The sequence below is a fragment of the Hakea prostrata genome, chromosome 5, assembly GCF_041222555.1.
Source record: "Hakea prostrata isolate BN-2017 chromosome 5, UWA_Hpros_2, whole genome shotgun sequence".
In the NCBI taxonomy this organism is placed as follows: Eukaryota; Viridiplantae; Streptophyta; class Magnoliopsida; order Proteales; family Proteaceae; genus Hakea; species Hakea prostrata.
The window spans coordinates 7,794,817-7,806,917 of NC_142604.1; the positions used below are offsets into that span (position 1 = coordinate 7,794,817).

At 36.5% G+C, this 12,101-nt stretch overlaps 1 protein-coding gene across 1 annotated transcript; it reads left to right on the forward strand.

Annotated features, from left to right (window-relative positions):
• The first annotated feature begins 8,535 nt into the window (after positions 1 to 8,535).
• On the forward strand, positions 8,536 to 10,694 carry LOC149014808 (uncharacterized). Its single transcript, XM_089157082.1, has 2 exons — positions 8,536 to 8,648; positions 9,017 to 10,694. Exon 2 carries the CDS (start codon positions 9,042 to 9,044, stop codon positions 9,735 to 9,737), a length of 696 nt encoding a protein of 231 aa, XP_089013208.1. The 5' UTR covers positions 8,536 to 8,648; positions 9,017 to 9,041; the 3' UTR covers positions 9,738 to 10,694.
• The last annotated feature ends 1,407 nt before the right edge of the window (positions 10,695 to 12,101 follow it).

Sequence of the window (12,101 nt, forward strand, 5' to 3'; positions counted from 1 at the left end):
ATCAACCCTACATTCATACAAGCTATCATTAGGTGATAGGAATGATTTGTTTTCCAACTTTACTAGAAACTAGAAAGTGCACTTTTTATCGTAATAATAGCATCAAAAGATATTCTTAGTTTCCATCCTATTCAAAGGGAAAATCCATCTTAACCTTGTACTTCTATGTAATTTCAAATGAGAATGATATTTTTTTCTCCTTTCCATTCATTGGCAAGGAGAATGAGAGACAGTGGAGAATCACTTTTTTCCTCCCAACCACTCTTTTCATCTTTTTGTGTCTATTTCTAGTGCTAAAGTCTTTATTAAGAGTGGAAAGAAGACAAAAGAAGGAAGGGAACAAAAGTAAAGTTTAAAATATCTTACAATATGATGTGATACTAGTCGATAGGTATTCATATTAGATACAATCAATACGACACATATGGATACCTCTCTCTCTATTGAATTGCACTAGGGATGTCAATTTATAGCTCAAACCATTAAAACGAAACCGCACCGGTCCGTTATAGCCCAAACCAGCCCGAATGGAACCTAATAGTCAGCCGTAATTGGGCCGAGGGCTGTGGAGCCCTCACCAACCTGAAACCGAACCGCAACTCGTTATAACCCGTTTTACAATCCGTTTTGTAATTTTACATTAAATAGTATTTGAATCATTATATTATCATTAGGTAGTTGGTATAGACAATTAAAAAAAATTAAGTATGAATTTAAAGATCAAATAGTCATTTTACTATTTAATATCTAGGTTCTTAATTTCTATAGAATGGGTGGGTATTTTTTAATGGAAATTGACCAATAGCAACTTTGTTTTTCATATAATTTTTGCTTTTGTTATAGGATGCTTAATTGTTTCTTCTTGTTCTTTTTCTTACACACCATAAACTGTCAGTCAACCCAAATCTAAACTATTAGCCTAAACCGTTAATTAGCCAGAATCCAAACCGCACCAAACCGAAACCGACGCAAAACCATTATTTTGCTAATGGGTCGTGTTTGTGCTAGGTTTTTTCAGCCCAAAACCGCCTCAAACCGCACCGTTGACACCCCTCAATTGCACTAAAGTATATTGGTCAGTACGATATATTTCTTCAAATTATCTGACTGATATGATATTCGATACCAATACTTTAGAAATCATGAATAAGAGTACAATAGATGAGAGGAATTTCATCATGTATGTGATTACGTTGCTTCTCTTTGGAGTTCATATTTATTGGTTTCAACTTGATCAGGTAGAGTGGCTTCTAGATAACCAAATTGATTTATCTAAAAACTATTATATTGATAAAACAATATAACCTCAAGATATTGATTGGATTATTCTATACTTATTCTATAGGCCTTATAAGGACAAAATTTTATATTATTTATCTTTTTATATATTTAATGATACGCTCATTAGAGGATTAAGTTAACTATTTTTACTTTTAGAGATATTTGGGTTGGCCAATTTAATAAAATATTAATCAACGTGAGGCACCATAACAATATTTAAATATATAGTAAATATGACTTTGAATGAAATTATATTAATTTTGCCATGCCGTTAATCTAGTCAAAATTATACTCCTTGTCAACCCTAATCGAATAGACATCACAGAGTTACTTAGTCGATAAAAACTAACATTTCTTAGTGAAGAGGTCACAATTACACTCCCTAATGATATATATAATAATATCCTCACCTTTCAACCTAAAGCTACTAATTTAAAATAAAAAAATATATATTCATGAATTAGGTTGATACATGATCTACATTCTTCTTAAAAAAAAATTCCATCCACTGATCCACACCACCCACTATGTTTTCTTAATATTTTTGGACCTTAATATTAATTATAAATTAACAAGATTTTTATCGTTTTTGTCTTTGGATCCAACGAAAATCATTTCATAAGAGAAAAGAAAAATATCATGATGAAAGGTTTGATCTAATAAATTGTTACAACACCAACAGAATTGTTTTTGAATGTTTGAAAATACTTGCTTTGATTTTTATTTTCATTTTTCCTTGTAAGAAATGGACTTGATATTGGTCCACTTACATAGTTAATGAAGCATTGTTTTCTCCTTTGACACCTTGGTCTTCAGTGTTATGAAGAAATTTATCAGTCTATTTCTTTGTTAGATTGATGTGACTTATAAATGGATTTCAACCATTTAATGTGGACTCATATCAAGTCAATTTCTTACAATAAAATGAACCATTCATTTCCTTGTAGATGTGTGCCATGTGTCCAAGCATCACATCAAATGGTTGAAATTCATTTATAAGTCATATCAATAACTCATTTGATGTGACTTATAAATAATTTTCAACCATTTGATGTGATGTTTGGACACAGCACACAGTCTAAAAGGAAATGGATGGTCCTATCAGAAATGGATTTGATAAATTTCTCATTTAATATGGTATTGGGATGCATGTCATACATCTACAAGGAAATGGATGGTTCATTTCCTTGTCAGAAATGGACATGATATGAGGTCGTGCTATGAAATATTTCAAAACGAATGTCTTTGCCTTTGCACCGGCTTAGGAGACAATTTACAATAAATGGGTCCAAGAAGATGGCCCAAGTCCATGTCCAATCTTTTGACAAAATGATTTCTAAATAGAGAATGAAAAAAAGCTCGGTCCATATACCTTGGCTTCGTCCTCAACCACCTCGCTCTGCTCCTACTAGCTTGGTGTATGGCATGTGACCTAAACATCCAATACAGAGTCCGAATCAGCTCCCCCGACAGGGAGCACAAAGTGCTCCCCGAAGAGTTCCCGACCACACATAACAGTGGGCCCACGGTGAAAAATACTTTTTGAAAAAAAAAAGTTTAAAATTTTAACCCTTGGGCCCCACTGTTTTGTGTGGTCAAGAACCCGACGGGGTGAGGATCCGGATTCCCCAATACATGGGTGGAGAGAAGATCTCTCCTTTTAAGGGGCTTAGAGCCCAAACAAGTCCATCACTTAGGCGCGGCGGAAAAAAGGGGGGGGAAAAAGGGGAAAACGACAAAGGAAACACCCAAACCAAAAGGAAAGGGGGCGGGGGGGAAAGGGGAGACAAGGCGAACAGGAACCGGCCGAGGGACAACCCCCCCAGAAAACCCCACAAGGGGGAAGGGAAAGGGGAAAGAAAAAGGGGACCCACCCGACACCCACAAACCCTCCTCCTCCCCCACCCCACCAGGGGACCCAAGTTTTTCCCACCCCTTTTCCCCCCCACCTTTGCAAACAAACGCAGCCTTAGGGAGTCCATATCTTCTCCTCTCAAGCTACCCATGCATCCACGGAGTCTGGCACCCAGACTGCCCTGCCTTGACACAGGTAGGCTTGTGAGTGTGGGTCCCAAGTGTATGGCTGTATGGACAACCTGGGTGGAGAGGATCCTAGTTCTCAGTTAACACAAGCATTGGAGAAGCGTTTTGATTTTGAGAAACCTCCCATCTACCCAGATTCGAATCTTTGGGGGGGGAGAAGCGTTTTGACTTTGAGAAACCTCCCATCTACCCAGATTCGAATCTTTGGGGGGGGGGGGGAAGTTATGCGTGGATCATTGTAGTCTAGAGGAAGACATTTCACTCCTAGTCACCCCTCCGACCCTTCAACGAAGGTGGGTAACGGATAACCATTGACTCTGATGGGTCAGTTGATGGGTCAGCTGGGTACAAAGTTGTTAGAAATATCTTAGAGTCAAAGGAATTTCTTTACCAATATTTTTTCATTCATGGGGTCAGGAAGACTAATAGGTGTGTTCATTGCCTCGCGATTTTTATTGTGTGTGAAACAAGGGGTAGAAAATTTTATAATTCCTTTACGTAATGTATTTGCTTACTATTTATTGCATGGAACTATGGAAGTGTCCAGGCCACATCCACGTACGTATATACGTCTTAAGGCATAACTTGGTGACATTCCTTTCCCATTGGTTTTCGCCATCACCTTCAGACCCTTCACCTGCTTGACAACCATCAATCTTTTGCTGCGTTTTTTTTTTTTTTTTTTCTTTTTTCAAGCAATTGAAATCTGTCTGCAACTTGGATTAATCCAAAATATATTGTGCACGTTCAATGACACTGAAGAGTTCTTCCCTTTTTCAACCCAGAGATTTACCCTTTGCCGCTCGTTTCTTATTAAATCTGGATTCCTTAATGAGCGAAGAGTTGTTTCCTTTTGATAATGAAGTCTCTGCAACAGATTCCTTGCTGGTTGAGTAATGGTTCATCATGAAGATCGATCCTGTTCGTTCTCCTTAGTTGCAAAAGATCGACTTCTCTGAACCTCTGTCGTCAAAGGTTTAGTGACATAAACGTCATCATCAGGGATATATTTATCGCTTATTACAACTTTGGCCTTGCAGATTTTCATTGACAAAGAAGATTCAATAGATTTTATGAAGAAATATCTTAAGATGATAGGCGATTGCAAAAATTTGAGAAACATTTGGAAGAAAGAGGTTAGGGTTTGCGAATGAGAAAAATAGACTCTAAGTTGCACTTGAAATTTTAAGTGTCATGCACATGGATGAATAGAATGAAATTTTGACATGAGTTTGTGATAGACAAAAACTCTATTATGGGTTTTGGAGTTTTTTAGTTCTTTTTTCAATAGAATTAAATTGCAAGATGGATACCAATCAGAAGGGTGCAAGTTTGGCCTTGACTCGCCCTAAGCCAGCCCTGAGGAAGGGTTAGGGTCAAAGGCAGGCCTCTCTTTGGCCCACCAAGCCTGTCCTGACCCATCCTTATTTTTTGCTCTAATTTTGTTCCTAATTCTGACCCTAATCTTGGCTCTAATATTGGTTATACTTTTGTCTCTATAAGGATATGACCAATCAGGGCTAGGGACAATGCCAAAAACAGCCAATCAGAACCAAGTATGGGATTAATCAGGGCTAGGCCAAGGATAAGGTCAATCAAGAACAATAGTCATTGGCTTTGAATTAGGGTCAGGGTGCGAATGAGTTTATATTAAAATATATAGGGTTAGGCTTGAGATTGCAAAAGCCCAGCCTAACCCGACCCCGTTGCAACCTTACCAAATACATCAAAAAAATAAAAAAATATCAGAAATTGAGAGTGAGATTTGATACCAAAAAGGCCCTAAAATCTCATTTAACAACATATGATGTTTTAAGTAAAAAGGCTTTTGGCACAAATAGTGTGAAAGACATTTCCAGTGAAATTGCTTAGCAATCTATATTTCAAAAAAAAAATAAAAATTTATATTCATTTTAATTATATAAAACATCAAAATTTAACGTCATTTCTGTCACTTATTAGAAAAGGATTACTCGTGAAATTTAAGAGTACTCTATGTCTTTGAGCACTATAACCAAAAAAAAAACGTCTTAGAGCCCAACCAGGCCCATACATGGGTAGAAAGATCTCTCCCTTAAGAGGCTTAGAGCCCAACCAGGCCCAGCAGTTAGGGTGTCTAGATCCTCCCTCTCACGGACATGTCTGTGAGTGTGGGTGTATGGCTATATGGATAGCCTGGGTATTGGGTTGAGAAGATCCAAATTCTAGTTAGGGGATGTATGGCTATAAGTGTTTTGACTTTAATGTGTAGGTCTTTTCAATGAAGCCTAAATTATTGTTGCGTCCCTTTAATGCAAAAGATTCTATCTAGGCCCCAAACTAACTAACATTATTTCAAACTGTTCACCTCATTCAAATTTTAAATCTAGAAAGACCAAAATGCCCCCAATTTAAATAAATATAATATGACTAAAACACCCCTAAAATGTTATTTTTGAACCTCGAGGGGGTGACTCAGTTGGTAAAATATCAAGACTTCCACGTAGGAGGTTAGAGTCCAAATACCCTGGAGGTCAGGAGCAAAGCCACACCCTATATTATGTAATACTTCATTCTCAATATATATAAAATTGTTTCGGCATATCAACTCTTGCGATGAAGCTTGAGGAGGTTAGTAGGGTCCGTCTTTTTGCAGTTTCAGAACTTTATTTAATTCATGTGGTCTTCTTTTTTGACTCTTTCACTGCTATCAAGACTTTACATGGCCAAGCAATCAATCTCGATCGGTCAAGTTATAGATTAGTGCATGACATCATTTGGTGTTCTCACTCCCTCTAGTAAGTTTATTTTCATTTTGTTCCTAAGATTAGTAGTGGTCATGCTGACTTCCTAACTCGTGGTGCTCAAGAAAATCCAGCTAAATCGCGTCTAGTGGCAGTTCTTGCCTATTGCATTTGTATCTCCTAATTTCCCTGCTACTACTGTTACGTTAGAGAATCTAATATAATTCATATGCTTGTCCAAAAAAACATTCCTAATATATATTATATTCATTTAAATTGTATAATAGATCAAGCATTTGGTTGGAACATAATTTCTCATGATTTTAAAACTTATTAGATCGACATTATTATTTGTGAATGAATTATGTATAGACTCTCGAATAACAATCAATTATAACTACTACCCTTCAAAGAAGATCAATTACAAACTTAATCCTATTATTTAATCTATAGGAGAGAGAGAGAACAAAAAGGGTTATGTTCGATTCTAAGAATACAAAGATTTGAAACATCAATTTTCTGGCCTTTAATCTAAATTTATTCATTACTATTTCGAAAAAAAAAACATTCCTGGGGGGGGGGGGGGGGGAATAGATATGATATTCATTTAAATTGTATAATAGATCAACATTTAACATAATTTCTCATGATTTTTCACTTATTAGATAATTATTATTAGAGAAAATTATGTATACACACTCTCGAATAACAATCAATTATAACTACTACCCTTCAAAGAAGATCAATTACAAACTTAATCCTATTATTTAATTATTGAGAGAGGGAGAGAGGATAAAAAAAAAAGGTTATGTTGTTCTAAGTATACAAATATTTGAAACATCAATTTTCTGGTTTTTTTCTAAATTTATTATTCATTGTTTAGTGTAAAAAAGGTGAATCTCTAGGGTGCGGTGGGATCTAGAGATTTTAAGAACGGAAAACAAATTTCATTAGCATAACTATATTTACAACAATGGCACAAGAAATACCTAACATAACTGTTGTATGCCCTAGAGAATACAAGACCTCAAACAACCACCTAAATTGGGCAAACAAATGTTACGAAAAGAGACTGAAAACCAAGTTTTTGTGGCAATTCAAGCAAAACCAAGACCAAGTAGTACAACCAATGGGAATTGGTATGTACAAGGAAAAAGATATCAACTGCTCACAATTTGTCCAAATATCCAAATGCTTGCCACAAACCATCGATAGTAGCTTCAAGCAAGGATTGAAATCCCTTTTTGCCCACTTGCATATGTACACAACATCCTTGATGAAAAAAAAAAAAGAACTCCAACTCTAGTTATTTACTGGAGGGACTCGAATACCTAAAACCACCAAAGTAGTGAAAAAGAAACAATAGGCATATGAACGGGAGAACCAACTGAACACCTAAGGGTAAAAGTAGTCCCAACAGTATAATGGGGTTTAGCAAGGGGGCAACAAAGAAACAGGTGCCATAATGTCTCAGAGGCAACCTCACACAATGGACACAAGGGATCAATATCCATCGACCATTTAGATAGTCTACTCAAACAGGGAGGCCATAAAACACTTGCATCTAGGCTGAATTGTAGAGGATGTAGATCTCTAGTTGAGAATTTGCCAAATGAAGACAAAGTACAGTGCCAAAAGTCATCATCAGTTGGGATTCTAGAACGAATAATCTCATAAACAAAGTAACAAAGAAAGAATATACACATTCCATTGTTGATTATTGAGCACTTGGTTAACCCATTTACCAAACAAGACCTAGCTAAGTCATGAGGTGAGGAATGAGAAAACATAGAAGGTATCCAAGGATCCACCCAAAAGTGAGTAGAAACTCATCTTCAAAGATCATGTTTTTCAAAAGAGAAAGAGAAGAAGCAATACTTTTCCAAGTCCAGAACCCTCTTTTCTATGAATCTTCAAGTCAAAAGGGAAGATAGAACTAAAGTATTTATCTTTGATATTTAATTAATAATTGTGAGTGATTTTTTTGGTTTTTTTTTTGAAAGTGGAGATATTGTATGATTCATACCATATGGCAAAGGGAGACCGTTAGGCACAAATGTTGCTTTTCATTGTATGATTATTTCTTCTGCCAAAAAAAAAAAAAAAAAAAAAAAAAACTTTCTGGTGCTTGAACTTAAGAAGCTTAATTCCTCCAAGATTATTCTAGAAATCAACCGCAGATGATCCGAAACTTACCCCGCTATTTATTTCTTTTTATCGGATTCTATATCAACGGATGAAAATAAATCAATGATATGCTTTAGCTACAGTAAACAAACCTAGATCTGCCACAGTGGATCACATGATGTGTTTCCAATATTTTCTTTTTGGTATGAAATACTATTCTAAAATTACAAGCGGATAAAGCACCGAACCGCAAATAAGCAACTAGATCCGACGGCTGATATCGTGAAATACTAGAATAATCTACGGCCATCGTGACCTGTACCATTAGAAACCTTCTGTTAAAAGCAAATGGAGTTGAATTGATCAAAAAATTTCAGACCTGGAAAGGCTTAATCCTGAAAAAAGCTTCAACGTCTCTAAAGATCTCTCTTGTCTTCGCTTGGATTCGGATCGTTTGCAAACTAATTTCTAAAGGTTTGCCTTAAATTTTTTCCCGGCATTCTTTGTTGGTATTGATGATTCTTCCATATTCCCAGGGTTTTAGAATTTCGAGTATTCGAACCTTTTTCGTATGCGAAGATCCATATTTCGTCTTTTTTGATTGTAGAAGGTGGATATGCTTTTGTGCCGACTGCAGATTCTTTTGATTTTTGTTCTCCTTTTATCGCGAAATGTACGATTTGTCCACTTTTGGATTTTTCGAATGCGAAATGAGGGAATGTTATGTTTCTTGTCGAATCGTATGAATGTCAGAAATTTTTGGTTAAATTTTAGTGATCAATGTGATTCATTTCAATCTAGGTGTTATCTTGTTGTTTCTTGATTATTTCTATGCTATGCAGGCCTTTTTATTTTTTGTATTTGGAGATGGCAAGTGGATTTGGTGAATCCACTGGGAAGCCTCCCAGCAGCTCTTCTTGCTCAGGCAGTGGTAGCAATGATGCTGGTAATTTCGAGTGCAATATCTGCTTCGAATTGGCGCAGGAACCAATTGTGACTTTGTGCGGTCATCTTTTCTGTTGGCCTTGCCTGTACAAGTGGCTCCACATTCATTCGCATTCTCAGGAGTGTCCAGTTTGTAAGGCTCTTATACAGGAAGAGAAATTGGTTCCTCTTTTTGGCAGGGGAAAAACACCGAGTGATCCAAGATCAAAATCAATACCTGGAGTTAATATTCCCAATCGTCCAGCTGGGCAGAGGCCAGAAACTGCTCCCCCACCAGACCCTAACCATTTCCCACAGCATGGGAATGGACATGCTCATGGGATGGGCTTCATGGGGTTCCCTCCAATGGCAACTGCGAGATTTGGGAACTTCACACTTTCTGCAGCATTTAGTGGTCTGATTCCATCCCTGTTTAATCTTCAAGTGCATGGGATCCCTGATGCAACAGTTTATGGAGCTGCTGCGGGTTTTCCCTATGGATTTTCTAATCCACTTCATGGTGCTCATCCCCATGGGTTCACTCAACCGGCAACTCAAGGACAGCAAGCTGATTCTTATTTGAAGGCGCTACTTTCTCTGGTTGGTTTCTTGGTGATCCTTGCTCTAGTTTGGTCGTAGATGAATGTCCCTATCAGCACTTGGATTGCTGATGGGTATCCATGATTATCGTAATCACATGCTTGTAAATTCATGAGTTTAATTGAGGTCCATGTTGAGGAAATTGTCCTTATGGTACTTTTCTGCTGCTTTTGTAGCTTGTATTATTTTAGCTATTAGCATTTAAATGACTTGAGTGTCTCTTAACTGGATCCAAGACCTCTTACCCTTTAAGAAAAGGAAAGAAGGACTGCAGATCCATTTCTCTTTCTCCCATTTAAATGTTTGATGATGTTAAAGCATGATGCATCAGCAAAATGCAAATTAATGTGTTGTTTTAAGTTTGTCATTAACTTTTTCATGTATTTTTTGTGTATTAAAAAGGGGCATATTTATGTGCTGTAGCTCTTTACAGTTTAAACGTAAGTAATTCAGTTGCTCTTCCTAATCAAAATCTTGTTGCGTTTAACTATCTCGTGATGCTGAATTTCCATTTTTTTTAGTGAATTTAAGAACAATATTACAATTTAGTAAGGTATTCAATGTCATTGTGAAAAGTATTAGCAGGATTTTCATGCAGCAGTTATGATCTTCAAATAAATTGAATGCTTCGACTCTTAGCCTGCTTTGTGTCTTGATTCAAGTAATTAATTTTTGTCACTGTTTGGTTAGTGATATTAGGGTATTCGGTTTAATTTGTTAAGTTCTTAGTTGGGTTCCTTCACTATCTAGTAGAAGCAGGATGTTTACTTTCTGTAGTTATGGGCTACCTATCGGTGGGAGGGAAAATTTTCTTTGCTAAGTTAGTTTTAGTGCTTAGCTTCATGATTGGCCTTATAGTATGATTTTAAGGCATGTTTGGTCTCTGGACATTTCTATTCTCCATCTTGTATACTTGACTGTGAAGTATGTTTTTAATTGAGTTAGGAACTTAGGATACAATAAAGATGGGATAGATAACAGAAAATTTTGTCAAAATGCCAGCTCCCCCCCCCCCCCCGGGTATAGGTCATTTCATGGGGGAAAAGAAGAAGAACAAAGAAAGCATCAGTTTTGTCATATGATCTTTTGAACTCCTGATTTAGAATGTATGCTTTATAAACTAGGTTAGAACGGGTGTTAGATTGCTAAGCTGTCTAATAGAAACCATCCACAATAGGCAGCTTTCTTGTATTGTTAAAGCTGAAGGTGGAGGTATTGATCATGTGTCCTTGAAATTCAAAGCTAGATTGGTTGACACCTAAAATTCCCAACCTAATACAACATAAAAATTCAATGCATTTCTCCATTTGGGTTCTGAAAATTCATCAAGAATCACATTGTCCATCAAGAATAACTTAAAGAATAGAAGCCTCCAAAGTGTGACAAAACCCTCCAGTCTTTTCTCAGGTCTTGATACGTATAGACCATTTTATTCTGTTACATATAGAGATAGTCTATGTCACTGCATTACGGAATGATGCTTAAAAGTATCAATGTATAGAGCTGTATCAAACTAACAAGGACCGATACATTTGATACAGAAGCTGCCAAAATTTTATCTCTTAGTTTCTGGGAGAAATTTTCTTCTTGCTTTGACCTTTTTGGCTGAAACTGATGCAAATACACTACCTTGGGCCAACCCAAACCCATTTAGATATCCAGACAAATATGAACTGGGTCTACTTTGGATTTTGGATCTAGCAGGAGCTTAGAATGTTTGTTTTAATTTGTCAATTGTTACTTAATCTTTTATTTTGGTGGTACAGTAATTTAATAGTTTCCTAGTTAAGCGGATTACTCTTTAATTCTAGGGATCTTTTATTTCTTTTTATATATGGTGTGACTGCACGTTGTTCAACAGATTGAAAAGATGAATTGAATTTGTTATTGTGAAGAGCCTACTTGACTGGCTTGTGCATTCCTTTCCGTTCCGCCTCAGGTTTTCTTCCTATGCATTTTTATCTCCCTGCAACTCTGGTTTCTTCTAGGCTTTCCTCTTCTTCTAACTACCCATTCCCATTTGTCTATCTTTGGTAAACTTATAATTAGATACTGCCACCTAATTATGATTCTCATTTCGTCCACAATTTTGCCATAGTTATCATAAACCCACAACCTACATCATTGATGTTCATTGATAGGAATTACTCCTCTTGATTAGCGACGGGTTCTGTAAACTGCAGACTGAATTTTTTACTTTGAAGATAGGTTTCTGGGAGTTTCCAAAGGTAATAAGATCTTCTGTGATAAGATGTCAAACATGATGCTATCTTTAAAGTTCCAAACAGAGAGGAAAGGAAATATAGACAACAAAAGCAACAAAGGAATTGAAGTAGATGTTCTGTTCGAGGTTGCAATTGAAGGATTGATTGATGGTCTGATCTTAGTGGTGAAACATGTTCC

Bases quoted from the DNA above. Each gene is read 5' to 3' on its own strand.
- LOC149014808 (XM_089157082.1), top strand. From the start codon at position 9,042: ATGGCAAGTGGATTTGGTGAATCCACTGGGAAGCCTCCCAGCAGCTCT.